This window comes from Wyeomyia smithii, chromosome 1 (genome assembly GCF_029784165.1).
Source record: "Wyeomyia smithii strain HCP4-BCI-WySm-NY-G18 chromosome 1, ASM2978416v1, whole genome shotgun sequence".
Lineage (NCBI taxonomy): Eukaryota > Metazoa > Arthropoda > Insecta > Diptera > Culicidae > Wyeomyia > Wyeomyia smithii.
The window spans coordinates 40,708,769-40,722,680 of record NC_073694.1 but is presented as its reverse complement, the minus strand read 5'-3'; the positions used below and the strand labels follow the sequence as shown (position 1 = coordinate 40,722,680).

At 37.7% G+C, this 13,912-nt stretch overlaps 1 protein-coding gene across 13 annotated transcripts in view; it reads left to right on the top strand.

The window, feature by feature from the left end:
- The window catches only part of LOC129718857 (uridine phosphorylase 1), a 63,532-nt gene that overhangs the window by 33,316 nt on the left and 16,304 nt on the right, over window positions 1-13,912 (top strand). For all 13 annotated transcript variants that reach the window (XM_055670112.1, XM_055670060.1, XM_055670085.1 and 10 more), the window contains one exon: window positions 8,786-8,909. In XM_055670112.1, coding sequence (XP_055526087.1) covers window positions 8,786-8,909 — 124 coding nt within the window. The remainder of the gene's footprint in view (window positions 1-8,785; window positions 8,910-13,912) is intronic.

The window sequence follows — 13,912 nt, the reverse complement described above, 5'->3', positions numbered from 1 at the left end:
AAATGTATGTTTCATTTGTATTGGACCCCTCCTTTCCAGAAGAGGAGGGGTCTCAAACTATCATAGAAACCTTTATCGGAACCAAAAACCCCTATATACAAATTTTCACGTCGATCGGTTCGGTAGTTTTCGAGCCTATATGGATCAAACAGACTGACAGACCGGACTACATTTTTATATGTATAGATTACAACATCAATATTTTAGAACCTAAAAAGTGAATATACATTTATTGGATTGAAGCGTTCGTGTAAATCTATTTAAACAAATAAAAGTTTGAATGAGAAAGGCTGGGTCTGACCGCTAGGTAGATTAGTTTTTTAAGTTAGTAGTACTCGTTTATAACGACGTCTAAGCGTCATCTGTCATAATCGAAATTGTTCAGTATATACTATGTCATTTCATCATGAAAAGACTTCCAGCGAACAACGATTGCAAATCGTAAAAATTTATTTGTAAATTTCGTGCTCTCTGAAGAAATGTGTTTCACCTGTTACGACGGCCATTTAATGTTCGTCATAATCGACCTAGTTCTTGTTATGAGCAATCACATGCTATACAAGAATTGCCTATACCTCCAGATAAACTAACAGTTTAGTAGGCTGATGGAATCAGTGGACCGTTTTTCCTGAAAGACGTCATTGGACGAACGGTTACCGTCAACGGCTAACGATATCGACCCAAGAGTCGTGATTTTTATTGCCCAAATTGGAAGATTTGAACTCGGTTCAAACAAGACGGCGCCATATGCCACACAGCACGCAAAAATTAACCTTTTTAGGTACAATAACCTTTTGGTGAGCAATTAACAACATAACACCTGTTGTTAGTGGAATTCGGACCGAAATGCTGAAAAAAATTATGCGAAATTGGACTTTTCGTATGGATTAATTCAAACGATATTTTATCATTACTTAAAAAAAAAGGTTCCTTAAAACCAGCTTTGTCTTGTATGTCAAATTAAAGGTTAGTAGGCTTGATTGACGATTCCGATAGGCTGTAGTCTGACTGTCTTGTCCGTCACTGTATATCCCGTTTACGCTATATTATTGTACGCTCATGAAAAACATGAAGCATATGCTTCAAGACTAAAGATTTTAATACGTCATAAAATTAGAAATATTATAAAATATTGTTCAGAATTAAGAAACGAATGAATCCAAACAAACATGGTAATTCAGTTCTTTCATAATACTGACCATATGTTCTGTTATGCGAGCAAGCGATATGACGATTGACAGAGTAATGAACCGTTTTTCTCAATTTTTTGTAGAATACTAGCTGACCCGGCAAACTTCGTCCCGCTCATTTCTGTCTTTAATTAAATGATTTTGAGCATTCCAAATTCATTGATTCCTTGCGTTTTGTATATAGTCTGCAAATGCACGACAAATCGGCCATAGAATACGATCAAAGTCAAAAGACAAATCGTTTGAAATGATTGGTTTTATCGGAATGACAACATCCGCGACTTTTGGCTTCTAAACACCACCTCTATTTTTATAATATGCATATTGGGTGGTACTCGGTAATTTTCAGCTGTATTTCTGGCATCAATACTCATATTGGGTGATGTTAAGTTTTTTGGTCGCTTTCCAGAAACTGAAAGTGGTCAACTTTGAATTCGAAGTGGTGTCTAGGGTCAATGTTTGGATTCTATGCATCATCTCGATCATAGAAATATGCATATTGAGTAGTACTCGGTCATTTCCGGCTGTTTCCCAGAAGTAGCCATCTTACAATTCAAAATGGTGTCGAAGGCAATTTTTAGCTCCTTGCATCATTCTGGTTCCAGGGATACTCATACAAGAAGGTATTTGGCCACTTTAGAATGTTCCTCAGAAACTGGAAGTCGCCATCTTGGATTTCAAAACGGCATTTGGAGACATTTTCTGGTCTCTAGGTTTTATTCTGATTCCGGAAACACCAATATCATAAACCGGAAACCGGCTTCCATCTGAAATTTTAAAATGGCGTCTGGAGTTGAGTTTTGGCTCCTGAGCATCGACCCGACCATTTTAGGCTGTTTTCTGGAAAACCTGTTTGAAATATCTGTTTAATTGGTATGGGAAACCTCCCTCTACTTCCAGAATACGGAGGAGTGTCAAACCACCATAGAAATTTGTGTTTGATTTGTATAAGAGCCCTCCCATCAGAAGCGGGAGGGGTGTCGAACCACCGTGAAAATATTTTTTGCTCCCAAAAACCTCAAAACATCAAAAACCTGATCTTTAACTTGATTATTTCTCGAGATGTGCAGAAATTTGTGTTTCATTTGTATGGGACCCCTCCCTTCCATAAGAGGGAAAAGTCTCAAAATATCTTAGTCACCTTTTTCGGCCCCTATACACAAAATTTCACGCCGATCGGTTCAGTAGTTTCCAAGCCTAAAAGGATCAGACAGACAAACAGAACTGCATTTTTATATGTTTAGATTTTTCAAATGAAATTGAATGATTTTATTACAACCGTTTTTGCACATGGCTTGGTGATCAGCAGCATCTAAATTACAGTTCAAATTTGTTGAAAAATAAAAAAAGTATATTCTATGATACTCTTAGTACTTTCAATGACCGATCACTAGAATCATTAGCGCCCATTTTTAAGTTATCTCATTCTATTAGTTTCGTGGTGTAACGTTTTTTTTATTTACAGTCAAATTGGACTCGTTTGGCTATGTTCAGTTGGACTTCATTCGCTGGACTAGTAGCGAGTCACTTCTTAATGATTTGGTCACTATTTTGGACTTAGTCACCAAGAAGTCACTATTTTAGCTTTAAATGACCAAAAATAACTATTTCTGTATTAAAAAATATACATTGAAGAGAGTGCTTCTAATTTGCTGAATAATTTGACAGTTTATTTCGTTGACGTTTCCATCATAAAAGTTCCATGTCACCCAATGTTCTCGAATCTCTCATTGGAGTGATCAGCGTAGAATAGATACGAACAAACTGTCTAAGAACTTTCAATGTAAAGGCTTATTCTCAAAGCTGTTCGCATTTTTTACCAGTGTTGCGTGTAAAATTACGTAGGGTATCAAACGTCTTCAGCAGGTTTTTGCATAAGACTGCTGCGGAAAACCTGTCGAAGACTATCTAGTTTAATTTCCTTGTCTTATATCGACTGTACTCTCCTCAAATCGAAGTTATGGGTTGTATTATAGAAATTTCGACGAGCAATTCGTTTCATTTTTTGGGCAAACTGAGATTTTTTTATTTATTCATTGTTTCGTCTTCGAATATATCGTATAAACTTCACTACCTATTCGTAAAAACACTCTTAGAGATAAAGAAATAAAAAAAACAATAAACACCAATGTGGTCTAAGGCCCTCAGGTAAGAGTTAAATTAGGGGAGATCTTCTTAGTTATCGGGGTGAAACATAGGGTGGAATTTCCTGAAGTAATTGAGGGCAGTCGATGTTTCCATCAAGCCAAGGACTCCGAACAAGTTGAGCGTAACTTCACGAAAGTGTATCGATTGGTGAAGTAGGAACTCATCCATTCAACCAGCCAATCAAGGAAACCTAACGCTCTTAGTTTGTCGCAGGATCGCACGTAGGTACCGTGTGAGGAAATTTTAAGTCGTGTTTCACGTTACCATCAACTCTGTGTGCCCCAGAAGGTGCGGGGCTTGCATTACAAACAGACTGAAGAAACTTCGCAAACAGATTAGGAACGCGACTGTACGTTCTCTGTGATTGCATAAATTTCCAAAATGTTGAAGGGTTTTACTTGGGGTTTGACTGCGTTCTCTCAACATATATTTTTTAGCTGGTTGCGAGCAGCAAGTTGTACTGACTTTCGATTGGATGAAGAGTGCTGCGACTGTCCTCGGATTTAGAGTTGAAGTAATTCTTGCGTAATTACACAGTGCCGCTGGAGAAAAATTGGCGAAGAGGACATGGCCACGGAAGATTTCATCAAGTTTTCGTAGAGTTTATTAGTGATGATATCCACTGAATCTCCGTTCATAAGCCGATTCCAATCTACCGTGCTAAGAAGGTCGTCCAAGAAGATAATATCGCAGCTCTTGAAGTCCAACACAGTAGGGGCGTACTGACGGTCGGGTACGCAAAAGTCGTATAATGTCGGTATAATGAGATCGAATTAGTCGAAGTCCACCAAAGACCTACCGTTTGGATTCGCATATGAATTGACTCTTGCCTGGTTGATACATTCGAAGGCAGATATCCGTTGATATCCTCGTCAAAGTTCTAAAGTTGTCAGGATGATATCATCGTTCGTGGACATCTTAATTATTTCCCGTACTGCTGTGGCATGTAACATGTACAGTTTCCAGTAGTTTCCAGAGACAAACAAAAGGCAACTTTTTAGTTCAATCCGAACAACAACCTGCTCAAACATGTCACAATCATGCAGTGAAATCCAGGTGTATTAGTGCTGTAGTTTGACTGCTATGAGTGCACCCCACCTCCTCTGGTTAGATGACTTGAAACCTTATTGCGGTCACTAGCGTTGCAAAGCGAGCCAGAAGCAAAACCTTTCTCCTTCTTTCTGCTTGAGAACGAGACATATGCTTCGCTTCTAAAGTTTTTTGCACACACACTTCTGAGAGATTCTTTCTACTTCATGCACCCGCCTGAGTAGCTGCTGTTGTTGCACTCGCACGCAAAAACTCTTTTGTCTTGCTACTCAGCGACTGTGAAAAAGTACGCGAGTTCCTGCTTGCGAGTAGGAGTACTCGACTAGGAGGAGTGCTTGAAAAAACTTGCTCGAAAATGAAAATGCTTTTTTCATCTGCCCGGTTTTGCTTCGTGCAACGACAGCCGAGCGTGGGGGAAGATTCTGGAAGGTATCGCATACTGGAACGTGTAGGGTACCGGGCTGCTTTGGTAAGTTTTTTTACAGCAGTCTAATGCAAAACCAACCGAATCAAATCACTACCGAAGTAGTCCGTTACCCTATTTGAAATTTTTTTTTGTCTCTCCGCAAACATCACAATGCATCTTGAAACGCGAATACGAGCAACAAAGACAGCGAGAAAGAACGAGCAATAGGTTGAATGGAGAATTCTCCAGTGTGTTATATCGGTAGCAACGAGAACCTCACATGAGGTGTTGCATGTTATTTATGAATGAAACTAACAACACTGGGGGTCTCATCGGAAGATTTCTCATGAATATCCGGCTGGATCCAGGTTTCTGTCAAAACCACAACGTCGTTGTCGCAGCTCAGCAGAGACATGCGTAAGCCTCTAACACTCTGGTAGTACACCGTGAAAACTGAGTCCAAAGAAAGTCTCGTATTACTTCGTGATTGTGCTTGCGGGTTTAACACGGGAATTCCTACAGCGATTTGGTACTGGTCGTCGGATGTACCGATGTTGCTTGAAACGGAGGGCAGTTCAGAGCTCCCCACAACAGGGCCGGGACGGCTATGTTTCTGGAAACTAGAAATTCTCGAGTTGGGGCCAGTGCAACCCTACTTTGCACGTGTAAATTCCGTTCATTTCGAAGATTAAACAATATTTTGTTGAGCGTAGAAAAAAATCGAAACAGCACTGTATTGGAAAATATTTTGTATTTCACAGCACGATTAAGTTTTTTAAGTAATTTGTTTCTAGCTTCTAGTTTGATTCTAGCCATTCCCGAACTAATTGAATTTTCGTTCATAAATTTATTACTATTTTTGTGCACTGTACTGACGTTTTATGAACGTATTTCGAATGTTTACCTCAATAATGTGTTTTTGTTTTCAATTGTTTACGTGAATTGAAATTGAACCAAGATTGAGCAAAATTCAACTAGAACGCTTTCTCTTATTGACTTTCAAATTAGATAGCTAAGAACAGGCGTTGTAACAATCAGTACCCCTTCTGACTTTCTTCTTGGCAAAATAGGTCCCTCTTATAAAACAAAAGGTCAGAGAAACGGTATTGTAATTATGACGCGATGTTGGTAGAAGAAACGAGGTTTCGATAAGTAAACATTAGTTTCTCGGAGAAGTCCTCCAGTACCTGATAAAAACTGTGAAAAACGAAGATAACAAGAAAAAATAATTAAACTTTAACGTTAGTTAGAATTAACAACTATAACAATGCGAAAATATCGCAAAATGGCTGACCAAGTTATGGTTGCTGTAAGGACTTATTGATATAGTAGCGAAATTCTAAACTATAGAATATTCAATAGAACTACATAGTAAAAAATCAAGAAATGTAAGAAATAAACACCTACGTAAAAATGTTAGATTTAGCGTGTAAAGTTTATTTTTGTGCTTCTTAAAAAATATCATAATATAACGAAAACGATCACAGATTAGATTCACTTGGATAAGTTTTCAATTTTCCGCACTATAAATTTGAACAGTATCATTAACTGCGATAGTTTCCTCATAATCGTGCAAGCCGTTAACTTTGTAAAAATCTTAATCGAAGCATTTGTATCCAAGAAATAGCCCGAGCGACTCGAATACAAGTATCAAAAAGAATCGCAACGAAAAGCTTGTCAAGAGGAATGTTAGTGCCTACCAGCGCGAGACTCTTGATTTTTATCCTTCGTTATCTGTCCAACTAAAACGGGCCACAAGCTTTTATCTTCACATTTATTACAAAAGTTTACATCGTTGGGCAACGAAATTCTATTCTAACAAAAAATCACAGTGAATGAATGTTCAACCCGATTCCAACCAGTTAACTAGATAATTTAACCCTAGAAAGATAGTCTGCGTCAATTTGGCTCCTCGCTCTTAGTGACATCGCCTTCATTTTCCATTAAACTGAATTATTGTATTATTGTTATGTATCCATGTGTTGACACCGTGAAGCTCACTCATTATTAAATTTCAAACTAAAACTTGCATTACGGATGATTCGAAACTCATGTATCAATTTAACGCCAAAATAAAATTATCTTTCCAGGGTTACCTAATAATTTATCAACACACCTTCCGATGTTAGCTGATGGCAAAATACTTACTACAATCTATTATCCGTAAAATTTTAAATAAAATCTATCCCATTACAGGATTTTCTGTTCAGAAAACTTATCATTTGCGTGTTGCTTGTTCAGTATAACTGTGGTTTTGCTATATTTAAACACGTTGACGCTATTAGCTATTAGCTTCGCATTATTCCATCGGTGAAATGCTGATGCGGACAAAACAAACAGCTTGATACCGTGCTGGATCCAAATTCCGTACACCTAAGCACATGATAATCTTCGACGGTCAATATAAAATCAAGAAATCACATATTGCTTTAAATTGACATGTTTACTTATACTTCTACTCATATTTTATCAGTATTTGCAAGCAAAATGATTTAAGTCACTCTGAAACTCGAAAAAATCATGTTTAAATAGAACATGTTTTGAATCGAAATCCGTACACAGTTTTTTGTCTGAATCAAAACCCGTACACTTTTGAATCGAAATCCGCACACACGCGATATAGACTGGATCAAAGTCCATACAGCAATGAATCCTTCGAAATTGTTTGCCGTATATTTATACTTGTTTTCTTCCATTATATGCTGAAAACAACAAGAATGTTCAACAATATATGCATGATACACACGCTGTACGGATTTAGATTCAAGCAATTAATAAGGATCAAAATCCGTACGGCACAGTTTTTGTCGAATAAATACAGTTTACACTATTTACCAGACAATATACAGCTCGAAAATGACAAAGACTTACCTTTTCTATCAATTTCAAAAAGATTCACAAGGTAAAACACTTATATCCCACTTGAAAAACGTTTTTATCTGAAGAACGTTTCCTTAGTAAATTCTCTAACGATACAACAAAATGACAACTGAAACCGATTCACGATTGATTTTTCATTTTTAATATTTTTATTTCATGGCCTACTGGCGTACAGTTTAATTTAACAGAAGGCCACAGCTCAACGGACATGTACATGTAACTATCATATGAATTTTCATTTTTATAATGCTTAAAACTGAAGAAAAACATCAAGGTGTACGGATTTCGATACTGTACGGGTTTCGATCCAGCACGGTACTGTTTACCTCCCTTATGCGCAGTGAAATATAAGCCATAGACATTTATCCTGTGAATGCAAAAAACTATTTGTTGCTGACACACGTCTAGGATATAATGGCTATCAAAAATCTTCGCTATATACGAACAATATACACCAATATACCAATTAACTTTTTTTTTGCTTTTCTGGTGAAAATCAGGTTGATTTAATAGGTGTTATACATGATTTATCAATTTGTGTTTATTTATCACAATGCCATTGAAATTGCCTTCATTAGAAGCAATGGTTGTCCTCAAAAAAATAATAATATTGGAATGGGTGGGCAGGAAAAATGATTGTTTGCTCATTATTTACATATCTGTTTTTTTTTCTTTCATACTCAATTGCAGATACAACGATGGCTCCGTCAAGCTGCGGAATCCTAATATCGAGTTAATGGTTTACCTCCCTTATGCGCAGTGAAATATAAGCCATAGACATTTATCCTGTGAATGCAAAAAACTATTTGTTGCTGACACACGTCTAGGATATAATGGCTATCAAAAATCTTCGCTATATACGAACAATATACACCAATATACCAATTAACTTTTTTTTTGCTTTTCTGGTGAAAATCAGGTTGATTTAATAGGTGTTATACATGATTTATCAATTTGTGTTTATTTATCACAATGCCATTGAAATTGCCTTCATTAGAAGCAATGGTTGTCCTCAAAAAAAATAATAATATTGGAATGGGTGGGCAGGAAAAATGATTGTTTGCTCATTATTTACATATCTGTTTTTTTTTTCTTTCATACTCAATTGCAGATACAACGATGGCTCCGTCAAGCTGCGGAATCCTAATATCGAGTTAATGGATCAGGACATATTGTATCACTTGGCCTTGGGTAGCGAAAGCCATGATCTACGGGAAATGTTTGGCGACGTCAAAGTAAGTGCAATTAGTCTAGGCTTCAATAGGATTATTATATTGAAAAAAAAAACAGATTCTTTTGGCTTATTCATATTACGTCGTTTTCACGTTCGACACTGGTGTAAATCTCAGCTTATCCTCTAGATAACAAATAACCAAAGCTTCACGAAACGGTGTGACCAGAGAGCGTGAATACCGAACTGATATCAGCTTGTATCTAGGTAGAATAAGATTAAAAGCCGGTCTACCGCGTGATTGACACACCCACCTATTTTTGCTCGCTCCTTTTTTGGCAGATGCCGTTAGCGTACTATCGAAACGTACGTATATGTATATATGAGACAATGTAAACCGTTTTGGCATGGGAATTTCACAACTGTCTCGTGCAGATACGTCACTGTTGCGCGCAATTAGCGAAAATTAACGCACGCGAGAATTTTCTCGCTGTGTGCATCTTTCCGCAGCTGTTTTTCTTGTAAATTTGTACGTTCGTCCGGATTGACGTCATTCTAAAAGTAAAAATATATATATACAAGTGCACAATCCAGAGCATCCCGTATTTGTTTTTCCTTAACGCCAAACGTGATCAGCTCGTGCGGTCATTCATGGGTGTGTTCCTGCTTGCTCATGGCGTCGAGCGCGGTCAGGTTAAGGTTAAGTGCGTAATAGTTTGATGATAGTGCGAGTACGCAAAGTCGAAGATTATTCAGAGACGCTGTTTACTTTTCATTCAACTTTGAAATCGGTTAATTAACAAGTCAAGTAAAGTAAAGAAAGCGTGTTCAACTTTAGTTCGAATTTACTGACGCAAGAGGATTCCATCGTTTCTGCAAACAATGTTCGTTAATTGGTGTATGATGTTAAAATTTTTCATGTGTACTACAGGTTTCAGAAACATATTTTTCTACACCTTTAACGGTTGTTCTGCCAAAATAAAGTTTTTTAAACATGCTTCTTGTTATCAGTCGTACACTTCGGTTCCTTTGAATTCTGACTTGATACGATCGAGAGAATTAAAAAACTGCTGCGTTTTACTGACTTCTGATAACCTTTCTAAGCCTAAAAAGTCACACCTTCTATTCCCGTTCATTTTCGCATCCTCGCAAACTGCATACATTGCCCACTTTACTAAACTTAAAACCTTCAAGTGTTATCCGACTAACCTTTGCTGGTAACGTAAAATGATGATTTAAAAAATGTCAAATAAATTATTGCCCTGTGACTTCGAAATTTGGACTGTGTTTGCATTTTTAGAAAATTTAGAATTAGGTACAACGCGCACAAGCAGGAATATCGCGTAGTACGCTTACAATGACTTCGTGACGATGTAATTACCACCACTTTCATAACAAACTACCACCTTTAATAGATGAAGTGCGCTGTTTGATTCGACGCTCGTCATTTGTATGGGATCGATCCAGAGATGCCAGTCTTCTTGATATGATGTTTTTGGTAATAGTTAGTTTTGAGCTGCGTAATTGATGGACGTTCTTCAGATGATTCCTACTCAGTTACGGGACAAAATTGTTGGAGTATCTCCTCCAACGATCACCTCGAGTAGTGGGTCGACGTCAGATCTGGCTAGAAGACTGTGTCTTCGTGCATTTTTTGATGAATGACGCAACTTCTGGCAGGCATTTCGTACTAGAAAACTTTCCCGTTCACGACCACTCCGGCGTGAAAAAAGAGCGGCTGTGACATCCGTTATTAGTGATTGTCAGTCACAGCTGCCCCCTCTTGGGGAACCTGGTGTGTCAAATGAACTTCACCTCGGAGCACACTTCCTTCGTCAAGGAAGTAAAATACGAAGTGCCCTGCCAGTCGTTGCCATTCTGGATGTGATATAGGCCTCATCTCCATAACCACAGCTACGTCGCATATAGCCGGGAAAATTGACTTGACCATCTTATTCAGTCACTGTCACTGCGTCGTTGCCTGCAGCTCTGGGACCAGTGTATGAGACTGCTGCTTCCTGACATGTATGGACATAAATGTTTAGCAAGTACTTTTTCTCTGTTTTGGCGGTTACACCGACCTCCCGGTCAAACGCACGCATTGGCTACACTAGAGTGTCCACTTCTCGATGGTTTTAAGCTTACCGGGACTCGGAAAATAGAAATTTGATTTCCCGGGAAGCATCGGGATCCTGGGAAATGAGAATAAGGCCTGTACTCGAAACCAGACAGAAGTGTTCGCCAAAATTTTATTTTAAGTCGGATTATCTTGAAACTTTCAGAAAATTAACTTATAAATATGGATTATGTTTCGGCATAATTACTTCATGCAATTTCTTTTCCTTCGCTGGGAGCCCGCACCTTTTGCTTGAGAACCCTCGCTATGGGGGAGTGCAATGAGGGGGCCAACCTTTTTGGTCAGTTTCATACATTCTTTCTTCAACTCCAACTTGCTCTTAAACACCTTCGACGATTTTCGAGCTTTGACCTTCATTATGGCCCAAAATCTTTCCATCGGACGGATCTCTCGTGAATTTGTGGGGATGGCGGTTTTTGGTACAAAATAATATCTTGCCTGCGTGTGACCGCAAGAAGGGCGACAGACGCTTCTGGAGGTACCCGGTGCGGTAAATTCTCCTGTTGATAGTACCCGTTGTGATGTACGGTTTACTCAGTATTTTTTAACGTAGAACGTAGAAACGTAACGTAGAAATTAAGTAGCACCTGATTTTTGGTTTAGTACTAGCCAATACCTTGTATTTTAGTACAAAAATAGTGTCATAGCAAAACAACGTAGAACTTTATGTTTTTCATATTGCCGAAAATGAGGAAAAATTACAAAAAAAACTTGTTTTACACACTATGCCTCCTACGAACCTATTTTCAACAAAACTGTCTTAATATCACATTACCTATTAGTTTATACTCTGTTTCATGAGGATCGTATGAGTTAGCTAATTAATTTCTAAGTTTTGCATGCCCTACTGGAAAATATCTGTGAAAATTTTTTCTTCCATTTAACAAGCCTTGTAAATCCTCACTTTCACAATATTATAGCATATTCTCTAAATTATTTTTCAAAGTGAATTATCATGATTTTCAGTCGATAACATGTCTACTGCAAGTAGAAAATAAAATGAGGCATGAAAACTGAATTTCATTTTTTTTAGTTATGTCGCGACGTTTCTGGGTTCTGCCCCACAGTGTGGCAGTCGGATTTTCCATGACGACGCGCAAAATTCGCTGGCGATTTTTGCCTTTCTCCTAGAAAGGTATAGCAATCACTTGCAAAACCGAAAGTATAAAAGTGATCCAAAGGGCCGAATGGCATATATCACTCGACTCAGCTCGACGAGCTGAGCATTTTCTGTATGTGTGTGTGTATGTGCAGATTTTTATTCTCACTCACTTTTCTCAGAGATGGCTGGACCGATTTTCATGAAATTAATTGCAAATGAAAGGTCTTGTTGCCCCATAAGACCCTATTGAATTTTATTGTAATCGGATTTTTAGTTTAGAGCTTATGTTTAAAAACGTGAAAATCATGAAACATCAATATCTCAGAAACTACACAACCGATTTGAACAAAATTGGTCTCAATAGAACGGGCTACCTAGAAAACCCTTAAGTTTTGAATTTCATAAAGATTGAACTTGTGGTTCGAAAGTTATGAAAAGAAACGTGTTCTGAAGACTGTTTAATCTCACTCATGTTTCTCAGAGATGGCGGAACCGATTTTCATAGAATCAGTGTCAAATGAAAGGTCTAATTGCCCCATGATTGATTTGTTTTGCAATCGGACTATTACTTTGCCTGTTATGTTTAAAAATGTGAAATCCAGCTATGCAAAGGAACATATTCCGAAGACTACTTGGACTCACTCACTTTTCTCAGAGATGGCCGACCCGATTTCCACAAAATTAGTGTCAAATAAATGGTCTAACTGCCTCAGAAGACCCCATTGAATTTTACTGTAATCGAACTGTAACTTCATTTGTAATGTGCCGACTTGTAAAAATCACGAAACTTCATTATCTCAGAAACTACACAACTGATTTGATTATTATTATCAGAGGAGTGGGCTAGTTAAGGGTTAACTGATGAATTATGATTGAACACGTGGTTTCAAAGTTTGGCTGCCCTACACGTTCCCATTTTATTTGATTATAATCGAACTTAAGCAACCGTTATGTATTAAATTGGTAATAAAACAACGAAAGTCTATTATCTCAAAGATTACATGACTAATTTGAACATAACTAGTGTCATACGAACGAGTCATCTCTCAAACTTACAAATAACAAACTTCATAACAATTTGATATGTGGCTCAAAAGTTATGGAAAGAAGAGAAATTCAAAGACTATTTAAAACTATACCTGCTTTGATCGATATATGTGGCCTCAACATAATTTAAATGTGGTGTCGTACTATTTGAACGTTCCAAGTTCATTGATTTCTTGCGGTTTGTTTGTAGTCTGCAAATGCACGACGAATCGGCCAGAGGATATGATCAAAGTCAAATAACAAATCGTTTGAAATGATTGGTTTTATCGAAATGACAACATCCTCGTCTTTTGGCTTCTGTACATCGCCTTAATTCTGAATATATTCATATTGGGTGGTATTCTGTCATTATCAGCAGACTTTCTGGCATTAATCTGACACCGGAAATACCCATATTGGGAGGTATTTTTGGTTGTTTTCCAGAAACTAAAAGTGGTCGTCTTCAAATTCAAAATAGTGTCCAGGGTCAATGTTTGGTTCCTATGCATCATCACGTTTACGGAAATATCCATATTGAGTATTATTCGGTCATTTCCGACTGTTGCCTATAAGTTGCCATTTAGCAATTCAAAATGGTGCCTGAGGTCAATTGTTAGTTCCTTGCATCATTCTGGTTCCAGAGATACTCATATTGGATGGTATTTGGTTATTTTAGGCTGTTTTTCACAAACCGGTAGTCGCCATCTATGATTCAAAATGGTATTAAGGATACTGGTTAAAGAAAAACTCATATTAGGTGATATTTGGTCACTTTGGACTGTTTTTCAGAAGCCGAAAGTTG